General features: G+C 51.0%; 1 protein-coding gene across 1 annotated transcript; it reads left to right on the top strand.

The window, feature by feature from the left end:
* Nucleotides 1–371: 371 nt before the first annotated feature.
* FOXE3 (forkhead box E3) lies at nucleotides 372–1,544 on the top strand (the record flags this gene model as incomplete). Its single annotated transcript, XM_080348659.1, has 1 exon — nucleotides 372–1,544. The coding sequence occupies one exon, from the start codon at nucleotides 372–374 to the stop codon at nucleotides 1,542–1,544; it is 1,173 nt and encodes a 390-aa protein (XP_080204785.1).
* Nucleotides 1,545–14,009: the final 12,465 nt, after the last annotated feature.

The following is a 14,009-nucleotide window of genomic DNA, read 5'->3' on the forward strand; positions in this document are numbered from 1 at the left end:
AACGGCCCAGGAGGGGAACCGGCCGCCGCGCTGGCACCCGGGACCCCGGGGGAGGGACCACTCAGGGACATGGCTGCGAAATCCAGCCCTGGGGAGAGGCTGTGGGATTTAGCCATGGGAGCCAGGACCCCTCCCCAGGGGCCTCCTCCTCCGGCCGGGGGAGAGCGGCCAGGGCGGGCCGGGCACCGCGGTCCCCTCCGGGGGGGCGGCCGCCCTATATATTGCAAAGCGACTCGGGACCGACCTCCCCATCGCCGGGAGCCGTCGCGGCGCCTGCCCCCCCGCTTCCCCTCCCGTCGGGGGGGCTCTTTCTCCCGCTGCCGCCGCGCCCCCCTATCCGAGGAGGAGGAGGAGGAAGGCGAGGGCCGTATATGAACGCTGCCGGATTTCCCTGCCTGCCAGGCATGTGCACGCTGCCGGCGCCCAGCCCCGCCGCCGCGGCCAGCCCCGGCTCCCCCGGGCCGCCCCGGGGGTCTCCGTCCGCCGGGCAGGCGCCGCCGGTGAAGCCGGAGCCGCGGGGCGGTGCGGGCAGCTCTCCCCCGCCGCCGCCGCCCCCCGAGGAACCGCCGCCCCCCGCCGGGGGCCGCCGGAGGAAGCGGCCGGTGCAGCGGGGCAAACCCCCCTATTCCTACATCGCCCTCATCGCCATGGCCATCGCCAACGCTGCTGAGAGGAAGCTCACCTTGGGCGGCATCTACAAATTCATCACCGAGCGCTTCCCCTTCTACCGGGAGAACCCCAAGAAGTGGCAGAACAGCATCCGCCACAACCTCACCCTCAACGACTGCTTTGTCAAGATCCCTCGGGAACCCGGCCATCCTGGCAAGGGCAATTACTGGACACTGGACCCGGCCGCAGAGGACATGTTCGACAATGGGAGCTTCCTGCGCCGGAGGAAACGTTTTAAGCGCACCGACATCACCACCTACCCTGGCTACATGCAAAACTCCAGCGCCTTCACGCCTTCGCCCGCTGGCCGCCCTGCAGCACCGACAGCACCCTACCCCAACACGCTCTGCTCACCCGGCTATGGCCCCCAGCTCTCCAGCACTGTCTTCCACCCCTATGGAGCCGGGGCAGCACCGCCGGCACAGCACCCTAGGATGTTCAGCATCGACAGCCTCATCAGTGGGCAGCAGGCCCTGCAGCCCTCACCACCTGCCGAGTTGGGCCATCCATCGCTGGGTTTGCCTGGGGCTGAGCTGGCTCCCGCCTGCTCCACCAGCAGCTCCGAGCCTCCCTGCTTCCAGCCGCAGCCCGTAAGCCCTGGCTTGCTGGGCCGTGCTGGCCCCAACACCCTGGCTTACCCCTACACCGCCTCGCCCCCCCACCTGCCTGTAGCACAGGGCAGCTACTCGCCTGGCAGCCCACAGCTCTACGGGGCTCCCAACAGACTGGCCCTGCCAGCCATGCGTCCCCCAGCCTGCGCCGAGCATGGCGAGCAGCTCCTGGGGCTCTCCGCTTCGCCCCTCAGCCAGTTCGGCTCCAGCAATGCCTACATGAGGCAGCCCAATTTCCCCACCGGCCTCGAGCGGTATATGTGATGGGGTGGAGGGGGCTTGGTTGCACATCCCACAGCTCCTACAAGCATCTCTGGACACACAGACTTCCTCCAGCTGTGGGGATCGGCTGGGGTGGGGTTGGGGGTCCCCAGCCTCTGGCTGCATGCAGACACACACCTGCAGCAGAACCTAACTCCTCTCTTTCTCAGCTTATTTTTAATTGGAGGCATGGTGATCTATTTTTCTGCCCTATCCCCTACTGGAAAAGGTGCTGTCTGGCTACATCTGCCCAGCAGGGCTCGCCGTGCCCGGGGCTGTCCCTTCCACACAGCCCGGCCCTGGGGATGCTGTCTGTGGCAGGGCACCCCGGGCCATCCCTGGGGTGAGGAGGAGCACACCCAGGAGGTGGGTGCATGGTGTAATGTTCAGGAACTGGCTCACAAAAGGCCTTTCTCCTCTTTTCCCTGAGTGCCTCCTGAATAACTGGAATGAAAGTTACTAAAAAAAAAAAGAAGAAAACAAACCACTAAAGCAATTCACTGGATTTTAAATGAATATTTATGATGTTTATTATTTCCTTCCCATGTAGGAAAACAAACAAACAATGAAACACCCCAACTGCTTCTTTTTACTATTTTTAAAAATAACCTTTATTGTTAGAAAGGGCTTTTTTTAAATAAAACTTTTCCTTCCAACATGTTCGGTGCCACCGTTCCTCTGGCTCTGGCCAGACCGTGGTGGGAGAAAATCATCAGTCTTGTAACTTGTGGGAGATAGACTCGTACTGCTGTTGTGATACTTTCGCATCTTACGTTTTTAGTGACACTTTCTAAATCTGTCTGTTTTATTATTATATATTTTTAAGTGAATGGTAACTCAGCCATGCGAAGCCCGCAATAAGCTTTCTGTCACCTGCAAAGTTTGCTCACACAGCTCTTGCCGGACTCAGTGGTTTCCATTTGTGTAGCAGGAATCCCTTGCAGGTGGAAATTCTGATTTAACACATCAAATTAGGAGATTATAGCTTTCCTTTCTAGCAACAAAATCATCGAAAATTCCAAGCTGTTCACTGGCCAGGCTGCTGCTCTTTATTTACAGCAAAACCAGCCAAACTGTCTCACCAGATTTGAAAGCAGAATTCCCCATCCCTAGATTTATCTTTCTTAAAATTTAAAAATCCTCTGGGTAAAACTGACAAGCCAGGATATCTCTCCTGTTTTTCAAGCGTGTCCTCTGAAGCAGAGTGGTTTCTTGTAGTCACTATTGCACCTTCTTTCTGCTTAAGGAGGAGCTGGAGGTGGGTTGAGCTTTAATGTAAAACTGAGCATCTCATTTCACAGCTGATGGTCATGACCAAAAGCTGGGCATACAGGTGGGTTCCCAAGGGGCTGGATTTTGCCCACAGCTGGATAGCTTGTAGCTTTTCATTCTTTTATCCCATGTGCTCTGTAGAAACTGAGAGTGCAGTTAGTATGAGAGGTGAGGGAAGAAAATGCTTTTTATTCCTCTTGGCCTCCTTAACACTGGGGCTTCATCTGTCTCTAAAACCTGGCCTGGCTCTGGTCTGCTGCCTTCAGCTGAGCCGCTGGGCCCTGGATCTCCTCTCTGGTCCCTCCAGCTTCACCTTTTTAGCATCCATACTGCTTTCATACTGCTCCTAGCAGCAGCTCCTGTGCATTTCCCTGAGTAATACCCTGCTCAGAAAGGCTGTTGTGGAAAAACTTATCCCTTAAAATAATTTACCTCTCTACAGAAAATATCTATAGACAGAGATCTATCTAATGAAGGTGTGCAAGGTGCCGTTCCTGTATGTAACATGCTGTCTGTATAGATGGAGTGGGAGAATGCTGAAATAATTGCTTGCAAGGACAGCCAGTAGAAAGGACGCTTGTCATAGCTCACATTCATTCCCAGGGCCTGATCCTGCAATGTTTCACAAGCAAAAGCACTTTTGAAGTCTTGCCTAAATAGCCAGGGGGTCAGAGCCGGATACATCCGAAGTGCTGGGTCTGCTGGCATCCCTCCAGCATCGCCAAGTGCCAGGCTGGGACTCTGCTGGGTTTGCACTGCGAGCAGGAGAGTGTCTGAGGTGGGGGAAAATCATGTACTGACATAGAAGATAAATGTTTTGGGGTGGAGAGAGTGGGCAGGAGATACAGTGGTTCTACCTGAGTGGGACACACCAGGAAGAGGTGGTTGAGATGGAACATCTCACAGCGGGCTGAGCCCACTCCTCCCCACACACCCGGGAGCCCTGCAGCAGCGGGGGCTGGTGTCAGAAAGGGCTTTCCAAGTTCCTGATATCTTTGGGTGTTAACTCAAGTGCTGGTGGAGCCAGGGGTGCCTGAAAGGCTGGGCTGTGATTTGCTCCTGACACCCAGTCACCTGCGCCCTCCTGCCATAGCACTCTTTGGAGAGCAGCACCCCGTTCTGGATCTGGGGGGTCTGCAGGTGAGCCCTGTGGCTGTGCAAGAGGGGTGTCTTCAGCCAAGGGGGCTCTGGTGTGAAGCAAGAGTGGGCTGGATCCCTGAAAACCTGGCTCAGAGGGAGAGGACAAGCCCACCCCAGGGTGTCAGGACAAAGTGGTGTGCGGCGTTGGGTTGCACATCTTCCCAGGGCCCCGCATCTCCCCATGTGCCAGCCAGCCCCAGCCCCGAGCCCCCTGCAAGGGGCAATAAGCCACCCTCACCATGGGCCTTATGCTGTCAACGGGCTGGAAAGGACAGGGAACAGGCCCCTTTATTCTTCTTTTTCCTGCAGATATTAGTCTTCACACGCACAAACCTCTGGCAACTTGTATTGTGATTGTCATTAAACTAATGCCTTAACAGTGTCTTCTTGGTTAACTTAATGTATCCCAACCAGGCTTTTAAGCTTTCATTTCAAAGCTTTGTTTACAATCAGGGTGAATCTAGCAAATGAGTAGGATTAAAGTGTCATGTAAAGCCTGAGCCTTGCCAGGACAGAGTAGTTTTAAGCTTTGTAAAGTTTATACCTGAGCTCTTCATCTATTTTAGTGTCTTTTCAATGTCCCTGTTTAGTGAATAAGAGGGATTTGAATGCAATGAGAGTAATTATCAGCCAGATTTCAGTTGTGAAACCAAGTCTCCTTTGAAATCCTTGCCTCTTTATTTAGAGAGTTTAGGGAATATTAGGTAGTGTCAGTAGTAACTGTTTCAATCCTTCTCACACAAAAGCCAAAGGCAAAGCTTTTTTTGCCCTCTGAGACTGTGGAATGAATGTCATCCTTCAGGGTGATGGCAAGAGGTCCCCTGGACATCCCACGGTGGGATGAGCCCTGTCTTGATTCTGCAAGACACAGAGCTAGGGTTGGAATTGACCCTGAGCACCAAAGAGACTTGGGTGGTGGTCTGGGTTGTTGCCAATACTGGCTTCTCAGGGAATGGTCCTTTGAAAATCAGGCTGAATTCAGATCTCTCAGGCTGCACATTCAGCAACAAATAACCACAATGAGCTACCATATGCTTGTTTTCCTCTGGAAAACAGTGGCTGCACAGGGAGGACCAGCTGAGCTGCCACATCTGTGTACAACGGTGTTCTGCACGTTTCATGCTTGTACCACCTTCCTACATCTGCCCTATAGGTTAAAACAAGCAATAAGGGATACTCTTTTCAGCTGATATTTCCAAGATATAAATAGTGTTTTCCATCTGGTTGCAAACAAACACAGCATTAGCTGGAATTTTAGTTGAAGCACTTTTCCTGAAGAACTTTTTGGTCCCTCTGGTAGTGTCAGATTTTGTCAGGATGCTGCCAGCTGCCCGCTGGCAGCCCCAGTGTTGGAAATTTTATACCATAACTAGCTTTTATTCTATGCAGTATGTGGCTTGAAAACAGTCAGCAGTCAAGATTGAGTTGGTAAAGTTAGTCAGTGTTGGGGAGATGGGCCGTGGTTACAGTGGGATCAGCTGTGATCGGCTTTGCCAACTGATTATGAGTTTTTCACGGAATCACAGAATATCAGGGATTGTAAGGGACCTGGAAAGCTCATCCAGTGCAATCCCCCCGCCGGAGCAGGAACACCCAGATGAGGTTACACAGGAAGGTGTCCAGGCGGGTTGGAATGTCTGCACAGAAGGAGACTCCACAACTCCCCTGGGCAGCCTGGGCCAGGCTCTGCAACCCTCACCGGGAAGGAGTTTCTTCTCCAATTTAAGTGGAACCTCCTGTGTTCCAGTTTGAACCCATTGCCCCTTGTCCTGTCACTGTTTGTCACTGAGAAGAACCTGGCTCCATCCTCCTGACACTCTCCCTTTCCATATTGATCCCCATGAATGAGTCCCCCCTCAGTGTCCTCTTGTCCAGCTCCAGAGCCCCAGCTCCCTCAGCCTTTCCTCACACGGGAGATGCTCCACTCCCTGCAGCATCTTGGTGGCTGCGCTGGACTCTCTCCAGCAGTTCCCGGTCCTGCTGGAACTGAGGGGCCACAACTGGACACAATATTCCAATTTAACAAATTAGAGTCTAGGAGTCAGCACTGCCCGAGCTCTGAGCAACAACTCGGAGCACTGGGGGTCTGTCACCACCTCTGCTGCGTTATATTCGGGTCCTTTATATCTGGGTCGTTCTTATTTGGGCAGGAGTAGGTGATGCAGCACTGCCCTGCCCTCCGCCGTGTTACCCCACGGGTATAACGCCCCGGCGCGGGTGGGAGGAGGTGAGGGGGGTGACAGGCGGAGATGGCCCGGGGTGGCAGCCGCCGTGCCCGGGCCGACACTGACCTCCAGTGGAAAGCCCTGGGAAGCTGCTCCCGGCCCCGGCCATGGGCCCCGGGAGCGGGGAAGGGGGGATCGGCATGTACCTACAGCATCCCGTGGCCTTTGGGGTCTGTCCTGGTCGCCGCTGCGTGGGGAAGGGCAGGACAGCGTGGAGGTTTGGGTACGGTCAGGATGAGAATGGGGTGAGGCTCGTTCAGGGAGGCTCATTGTTTTCATCATTATCAGTTGCGCCAGGGGAAGTTCGGAAAAAATTCTTCACATAAAGGATTGTCAGGCATTGAAACAGGCTGCTCAGGGAAGTGATTGAGTCACCATTCCTGGGGGTGTTTAAAAGAGGTGTAGATGCGGTGCTTAGGGACATGGTTTAATGGCAGAGTGAGAGTAACGGTTGAACTCAATGATCTTGAGAGTCTGCTTCCAACCAAAATGATTCTATGGTTCTGTGATTACTAAACACAGTGGGCTGGATGCAACCTCCAGGCTGGGAAATGCCTAAACCAACAATTACTGATTCTGGTGAGATTTCAGAAAGGAAGGATTTATCTGGCTATAGCCTCTTCTACATTTTTCATAAGCATCCATTGCAGGTCCTCACTGGGGACAGGATACAGGGCTGGATGGCGCTGGCTGTTCCCCTGCAGCTCTTCTCCCTAGAGTGCAAATAGGGTAACAAGTGGAAGCACAGTGAGAATCTGTGCTCTTGATGGAAGGTGAGGGAGCAGTGATGAAGCAAACAGCCTTGTCCACAGTCTGCCTTAGTGTTTGAAGTGTGCTACATGGTACATGTGCATGACAGAGCTATGGGCTGGCCTGACTCTTCCAGCACCCAAGAAGCAAGGCTGCTGTTAATAGGAAAGCAGCAGGGACTGAGCATTGGCAGGGTAACACCTACAAGCTCTTGAGAGAGCATCCAAGGGTCCATTCATTTCACAGTCCTTATACTAGGGCTGCTGAAGCGATTACACTGCAACAGTTGGGTTTATGCATGTATTGAATCAACTGTGCCATCCCAATGCCAATAAGCAGCCCTGGTTTGTGTCACTTTGGGGTCCTGCGTGGAGGAAGGATGTGCCCAAGCAAGTTACATACGTGCCTGGGTAAACTTCGTTTTCTATTTGCATCAGCTCTGCTGAGTCAAAGAAAGCAGTGTACGACGTCTGCAGAGAAGAGGGCCAACAGTCTTGGACATTTTAGGTGCTTTCCATCAGCACCACAGACGTCTCTGGTCAGTTTTAAAACTCCTTCTGCTAACAGTGTGTTGGAAAACAAACCCAGCCTGTAGATCCATTTTCAGGAGGCTTCAAGCAGCCTAACCTAGCTGGAGAAAATGGACCTCAAAAAGCAGAAAATCATCCAGCCTTACTGTCGCTGGCTGTCCTGGCTCTTTGCTCAAAGTAGACCATGGTTTTCAGCAAAGGAATTATTTCACCTGTGCAGGTCATGCCAACCCAGGTCTTGGTTATATCCTTTTCACATGTTCCCAGCCTGGAGAAGGCTGAGAGGAGATCTTATTTATGTTTATAAATAACTCAAGGCTGGCCATCAAGAGGATGGGACCAGACTCTTTTCAGTGGTGCCCAACGATAGGATGAGGGGCAATGGGCACAGACTGAAGCACAGGGGGTTCCATCTGATTATGAAGATAAACTTCTTTACTTTGAGGATGATGGAGAACTGCAACAGGCTGTCCAGAGAGGTTGTGGAATCTCCTTCTCTGGAGACATTCAAAACACACCTGCACGCACTCTGCGTGACCTACTCTAGGTGTACTTGCTTTAGCAGGTGGGTTGGACTAGATGATGTCCAGAGGTCCCTTCCAACCCCAACCATTCTGTGATTCTGTGAAAGACAGGAGACTGTGTAACACTAAGGGGACGCTACTGTGCCACATTTTCACTTTAAAACAGATGCTTCACATGGGGCTGTGGCTCCTCTGAGCACCCAGCATTCATCCACAAGAGAGAGGTGTTTGACGGTGGGAAAACAGGACCCTGCAGAACCAAACTCATCGTTTGGAGCCTTTATCCTCAAGAAATCACAAGTTTTGCAATCCCAAAGGCACAATTAAGGAACATCTTCCTATCAGACCCCAATGAATCCTAGCACAGCTACGTGTTCCTTGCATTGTATGGAGATGGCAGAACTGGCCACTTGGCCAAGATACTCCCGTCAAGTCACCTTGGAAGTAATGGGAGTGTGATAGAGAATGGGTTTTGCCTCCTGCACCTTAGCCAGCACCCACGAGGTGGCAGCCAGGTGACACCCTGGCCCAGAGCCTGCAGCCCACCCCCAGCTCTCCTGCCCAGACCCCCACTAGCCACAGACCCCCTCCAAGCAGCATTTACTCCTCACTGGTTACTTATTGTTAGGTTTTCCGCAGTGTTGGTTTAAGCACATATCTATCTTCCCCCCAACTCGAAGTCCTTTCTTTCCAGGCTATCTGCTGCTTGGATTCTCCCTGAGCTGATGCTCACCCTCTAAGTATAATTGCAATACAAAGTAGTTTCAGAATAGCATGCAATAGTGGCTAATTATTTGGAACAATTATACATAACAAAGCCAGAGCCAAGCAGCAAGAGGGCTTAATTGTCTGGCCAAGCATGAAATAGCACAGGATTATCACTAGCAGGGGGAGGGGAGGCAATGGAGGAGAATTGCCCCATAGAATAGGCAAGAATCCAGGCTACTCGGGAAGGCAAAGTTTATTGAAGAACTTGAAAATTCCCCTTTGAAGCATCTTCTAAGATGCCAGAGAGGACATGAAAAGGATAATGACCCCAAATATGGGCTTAAGGCACAAATCCCCGTACTGACAAACTACAGGCCTACAGATGCTTAAGCACATGCTTAAATTTTAAGCACATAAATAGCCCCCTTTGACAGCTCACGTGCTTAGAGTTAAGCGCAGACATAAGAGTTTGTAGGATTGGAGCCCAGATTTTTGTTAAACTAGACTCTTCTTGGCAATGACAGGAAATAATAGACCTATCAAACACACAACGTCCCAGGGTGATGCTGCAGAATCTTTTGCTCCATGTGAGCAGTGAGCACCTGTGATGAACCATGGGGACATCCATGTCCTCCCTCCCTGCCACGGAGCCAGGGAACAACAACTGTGAGGGGGGTGAGAGCAGCATCTCTGTAATATAGGTTAGGAGTCAGGCTTGAGAGCCCACAGGTGTGGGGGAGAAGAAGGTGAGGAGGGTGCAAAATGGAAGGATGATCATTGTTAAAAGCAAAAAGGTGCTGCGAATGTTTCTGGAGTTCAGTCTTGCTTAGGAGCATCAGAGAGCACCATCCTGGGGAGCTTCTGAGATGGTGGGAAAAGCAGGAATAACCTTCATTTTTTAAAGTGAAGAAAATATTTTTAAAGTCTTGCAGAACATGACCAAATCAATGCAGTCACACTCATCTCCAAATAGTCTTTGCTTAAGCATGCGCCTGCTATTTCTGCAGAATAGGGTTTCTCTTATGTAGCATCTTGCCTGTTCTTTCTCCACCTCTGAAGAGTTTCTTTTGCAAAGCGTCCTGTTCTTACAAGCACTTGTCCCTCTGCTTGGGCCTAGATCACTGGGTTTTTGTTATCTTCAGGGCTTGAAGAATTTGTGTTTATTAGTGAGACAACAGCCTTTTGCTGGTGTCCACAGATGTGCAATTCCCTGGTAGTGGTAGGAAGAGAAAAAGGGAAAGGTGTGGCATGTGGATGTTGTGGGCTTTGATGGGCTGGCTCTGACCACAGGAAGGCACGACATCTACAGTATGTGTTGTCCCACATCATATATCCCAGACCTACAACCATGCCTGAAGGTTTAAATGAAGGTGCCCACGGCAGCAGCAGCATATGAGAACAGTCCAGCCTGGGAAAGTAGCTGTGAAGGAGATTTTTCCTTAGGAAAAATGAGTGGACATGTGGATTTGACCCATGGGAGACCAGAGCCCCATCCCCACTACCTGCCTGTGCCCTGCACACCCGTACCAGCTCCTCCAGGGCCCTACAGGGTTGTGCTCCAAAGGTGTTGGTGGAGGAGGTGACCCTGCCACTTAGTGCACCTGGGCTCTTACCTATGGCAGCCATAGGTCCAGGACTGCTGCTAGCAGCCACTGGAGGGCATTATATGATGTATACAGCTTTTTTATCCTGTGATATGTGCAACCTCCTTACTTTTTGCAGAGGTAGACATGCTAGAGAGTGTGTGCTACGGAAAGACCCGTATTACTTTCTCCTCCTTTACATCCAAACACTCATACCAAGGGAGCTGGGCAGCTGACATTGCCTATGGGGCAGGCACAGGCCAGTGTGTGCCAATGTGGCCTGGGGTGGCCCTCGAGCACTCAAGACCTTCCCAAGCCACCTCACGTCACCAGCCCGCCGCAACATGCCTGTGCAGCAGCCCGGAGTAGCAGGGCACGGATGGAGGATTTTCTCTGAAGCCAGAGGTTAATTATGTTTTATTGGATAATTTTCAGCTGCCAGTCCTGGCAATAAAGGGGATTTCCTCTAGATGGCACGCTTATCTCTGCGCTGGGAGGGAAGCCCCACCAGCCTGCTTCCCCCGCAGGACCCTAGCCATGTATTTTTAGGGAAGAGATAACCTATCCCAACGCTTCGTGCCCTCTCATATCACAGTTTTAAGACTGAACATCTAGACTATGCAAAAGCCAGGAAAACAGTGGTAAAAAAAGGCATTTCAAACTGAGCATTGATAGGATACTGTTAGCTGGGCAACGCTGAGCATGCATCCTGCAGGAATCAGATCTTCCCAATAATGTTAAGCCAGATGTGAAACATCAGCCTTTCCTTCAGCAGCCCTCGGTGTCATTTCTTCTGTGCGAGTGACACAGCTCCCTCTTCCCAGCAAGAATGAGCAGAGGCTCACTTGCAGTGAGTGAAAGAAGGGAGGATGTGTGTATGTGAAGTTTCAACACCACCCAGAGTGGCTGGATTAATTTAAATCTGTGTGTTGACAAGATTTCCTTCTCCTGCCTCTGTGCAGCTTGGGGCAGCAACTTTTTCTGGTGTTTTGAAGAAAGGAGGAAGAGAAGTTTACACCAGTCTGGAGATGCTGGGAATGGGTTTCTTGCATATCTTTTTTTACCTACTGTGCACTGCAGAGAACCTGTTTTGCAGAGATGGACAATTGTCCCTCGTAGCCACACTGATGCCATCACAGAGCCCACCAGAGATGTGTCAGGGCTGTGCATCCCAACGTGCAAAGCTGGGATTAGCTTTGGGTACTGCATCTGAAGGCAGGAGCTGCCAGGATGTGGAAGTGCTGAAGCCAGGCTATGGGGTGAAGCTGTGAGCTGGTGGAGATGCCGTGGAGGAATTGGCATCTGAAGCTGCATGTGAAGCACTGGGGCTGAGATTCACCCTCCTGGGTGAATCAGCCCCAAACTATTACAGGGATGCCTGGTTTGTATTTTCACTTGTGGTTAGTAACCCAGATGAAATAACCACTATCTGTCCATCCTCTTTTCTACCTGGCTACGCTTTGCCAGAGGAAAGAGTTAAGGTGTTTGGCTCTGTCTCTGCTTCTCTGTGTGAGTGAAATACTCCACCTCCCTTCCCATATTTTGGGTTGCAACTTTTTTGCTTCTGTTTGTTCAGTTCCTTCCCAAGATGAGAACAGAAGAAAGGAACCTTGTGCTATACTCCTTTGCAGTCACAATATCGCAGCTTCCAGCTGACCGAAGCATCATCTTATTTGAAGTCAAGAGGCAAAACATATCTATGAACCTGTTTGTGAGTGAGATCTGTAGATATCAGCATGTATGTCCAGGGCTGATTTCTTTTAAGAATACCACAGATTCACCCCAATTGATTTCCAGCTGGAGTTTGCTCGATACTTCCAGATGCAAAGAACCCTATCCTCGATCATTTACTAAATGCAGGTGGAAAAAGGTAAATGAAGTCAAACACTTTTTGTCCCTCTCAATCTATATTCCAGTCATTTTCCAGCTTATCTGTAATTTCCTCCTTTTAAGGGCCTCTCTCTGTATTGCTCCTGGCGCCCACATTGAGGGTCCTCAGCTGGCATTGCTGGCAGAAGTGGATATTTGCACACTTGGTGGGTGAGGTTTGGCATGGTCAGATGCTAACACAGAAAACCTGGACTTGGAGACCCCATCACGAGTTTCTACATCCTTGTGAGTCCACTTATATAGGTTCTTTCACTTGTGCACCCACTTTTGGAAAATCTGATTCCCTCCCACATATTTTGCCCCCCCCCCCCCTTTTAATTTTCAGGGAATTCAGGGAAGAATTAAGTGATTTAGCAGGCTTGTTTTCACAAGGATATTTTTCCTTGTGTGGTAGGCACTGTTACCAGGTTGTTCTATACACGTTGCCATATGCCAGAGCATAATTGCCTTCCACATGCATTGGCCTTTGGCTAATATGTTTTTTATGGCAACAAGGAGAGCTGGATTTGGTGAGTCTCGAAAGAGCACCTGGTGGTTTATGGCTTGAAATCACCACGTTCTTCTGAGTTGTGTGTGTATGTATCCATCTCTTTTCAGGTCAAATTGCTGAAGAACAGTACAAGCAAAGCTTATACCAAGCCAGAGTTAATCACTTGAGTGTTAAGCTACATATGAGCTTGCCTGGTGGGCTTCAAGTCCGTGTGGGACGGGATCAGTTATGAATAGAGAGCAGAAGACAAAGTTTTTGATCTGCAAATCTGAAACTAAGGTCCTAAACTCAGATCACAGCACCTAAATAAATGCATACATATGAGGGGATAGGAGTTTCCCCCTCATCTGAAGGATGAGACAGGGAGATTTGCTGTCCAGAGGTTCATGAGGGTTCAAAACTGCACATGGAGTGCCTGGGAAAAGCCTCCAGGCCTTTTTTTGGTGTGGATTTTGGGACATCTGCGTTTGGAAATGCAAGTTAACAAAACCGAGATGTGTGATATTTGCAGGGATGGACAGAGGCACTTGGCTCCGGTGATTTCCAAACTGGAAATTTCACACATCTCACACTATTTAGCAACACCATTCCCACTTATCTCCCTATACTGGAGGCTCTCGATGTGCAGGCTGCAAACTGATCTTTGCAAGCTGAGAGCTGGCAGTACGGGGCTGGAAAAAAGGTTGAACTGCAGGGAGCACTGAAGGTCTGAGCCTTGGATATGGAAAGAAGAGAAATAACATCAACGGAAATCACATAAGTGGAAAAAGAGCCCCCTGGGGCAGCCCAGGTAGCAGCAGGTCTGTCTTGCTCATGTTTTCAGAGAAGTTAGAGGTCAGCCAGGCTTGATAACGAGGTAATACAGAAAAATCCATCGCTGAGCCTTGGGGGACTTGTAGCTGCGCTTCTCGTGTGAATAAACGAATTTAAATGCTGTTCGGCAGAGGAAACAAGAACGATTATATATTGCAAACACAACAGATCATCTGGAAGGATCTGGGAGCATCGTCGGCTGGGCTGGAGCTAAATCCCCTGCACTGCCTGGGGCAGAGCAGGAAAACGCTGCAGGGTCCGATGATGCCGTTTCCCGGGCACAGCGGTGCAGGATCAGGGGTTTGCCCCCTGGCAGACCCCAACGCCGGGGGATGCTCCGGCCAGCACCGGCTCCCTTAGGCGGGGGCACAGACAGTACAGGGGTACAAGCTGCGGTCGCACTCGCGGTGCTTCGGGGTTGCTCTCTCTGCCCTCCTCTACACCCCCCGGCAAATAACGATCTCGGAGGACAGGCAGGGAACGAGCTTTTCACTGTGAGAATGAAAAACAGGGCTTTGTTGTTGGCCGTTGTTGCCGATTTGC

This window comes from Nesoenas mayeri, assembly GCF_963082525.1.
Source record: "Nesoenas mayeri genome assembly, chromosome: 8".
Classification (NCBI taxonomy): domain Eukaryota; kingdom Metazoa; phylum Chordata; class Aves; order Columbiformes; family Columbidae; genus Nesoenas; species Nesoenas mayeri.